We start from the raw sequence: 1,690 nt of genomic DNA on the forward strand, positions 1-1,690 counted from the left end.
CTTTTCAGTTTTCTGAACATGGGCTCTTCAGTTATTCAGTTCCTGTGCCAGAAACTGCTTTCTTTTTTACACGCTCTGTTCAGTTTAATCTCCACAGTAATCTTCAGGTTCATATTTTTAAATAATCTTTTTTATGAAATTCATTTTTGTACGAATTTTACTTATCAAGTTTTGTTTGCTTACAGGCTGAAAAAAGATGGGGATTCTTTGAAAGGCAATTTAGATTATTCAGAGGTTATGTCAGGGGAAACCAATGTGAAAGGAATAAATTTTGTTGTAGAAACAGAGCAATCGGAGAAAGATATTGCTGAGTTTACAGGTTTTGAAAATGACGTTGAGGAAGAGAAATCAGTGAGTTTTCTGAATTTCAAGTTTCCAAGTTTTGAAGAATTTAGTAGAAGCAAGAAACAAACAGGTAATTTATTTAATTCTGAATTGGTCCCTTTCACGAATACTGAGTTCATACCAGGGAGTAGTAGCAGTAGCGCATTCGTAGATGAACAGGCAAACTTTAAAGTGAAAGAAAATACGTGTAAAGACAGAAACCCAGATTGTTATGAAAACGAAGAAGAAACTATTGTTGTTAACGAGTGTTTGCTAGAAAAAACCTCGGAGAAATTTGATAATGTAACAGATGATATTCTTGTGGATGAAAAAGAAAATGTAGTTGACGAGAGAATAAAATTTTCTGAAGAGGAGGAACAATTGGTTAATGAAGAAAACAATTCTGGAAGCAATCATGGATTTTTGGATGAAGGCCAGTTCTGTTCAGAGAAAACTGATTCTGAATCATCAAGTTTTGAGCAACTTCGTTCTGTTATGACTAGCTCAGTCGATTCATACAATGAAGGCTTCCTGTCGGATGGAGAGTTTGGTTTTGATGCTTCGATGGATACTGATGGTGAAAAGGAGAGTTTAGATTCAGAAGGTGAATTGTCAGATATGGAAGAAAATCAGGAATTATCAAATGAATTTTATGACGAAGACAGTGATGTAATGGAAGAGCTTAGGCTATTAGAAGAGGATACGTTAACCTCAGATTTTCTGTCTGAAAACGATTTTAATGTAGATTTAGACAAGAAAAATAAGGGGCAATCAATGCACAAAAATGGCGCTGATAATTCCCAGCATCAGAAGTCAAAAGATTCATCATCGTCGAATTCTGAGGATGCAAATAAATTAGAGCCATTGTGGGAACATCAAGAATTGATTGAGCAGTTGAAAATGGAACTCAAGAAGGTTAGGGGCACTGGGTTGCCTACCATTTTAGAAGAATCCGAGTCTCCTAAGATAATGGATGACTTAAAGCCATGGAAAATTGATGAAAGGTTCCAACTTGAAGATTGCATCGACGAGCTTCACAAATTCTACAAGTGCTACAGAGAAAGGATGCGGAAATTAGATATCTTGAACTATCAGAAGATGTATGCAATAGGTCAGTCACATATTCGATTGGCCACAAGCATGTGTGGTTCTTTCGTTTACTACTGCCACACTGCTTTTCGTTCTTTATCTCGACCAAATTTCTAGATAATGATGACTTGGTTCTTTTTATGTGTCTATTAATTATCATATTTTCACTTGTTAAAAACCATCCTCCATGGATATGAATATGACTACCTATTAGCTGGGCTCTTTAGAAACAGGAATAACATGAATCTTTGCTGGTACGAGGCATTAAAAGCATTTT

The 1,690-nt window shown here is 35.6% G+C and overlaps 1 protein-coding gene across 1 annotated transcript; it reads left to right on the forward strand.

Moving 5' to 3' along the window:
- Positions 1–6: 6 nt before the first annotated feature.
- LOC111389689 lies at positions 7–1,560 on the forward strand. The gene is made up of 2 exons (XM_023014631.1): positions 7–107; positions 186–1,560. Exons 1-2 carry the CDS (start codon positions 19–21, stop codon positions 1,528–1,530), a joined length of 1,434 nt encoding a protein of 477 aa, XP_022870399.1. The 5' UTR covers positions 7–18; the 3' UTR covers positions 1,531–1,560.
- Positions 1,561–1,690: the final 130 nt, after the last annotated feature.

This window comes from Olea europaea, unplaced genomic scaffold (genome assembly GCF_002742605.1).
Source record: "Olea europaea var. sylvestris unplaced genomic scaffold, O_europaea_v1 scaffold6085, whole genome shotgun sequence".
Classification (NCBI taxonomy): Eukaryota; Viridiplantae; Streptophyta; class Magnoliopsida; order Lamiales; family Oleaceae; genus Olea; species Olea europaea.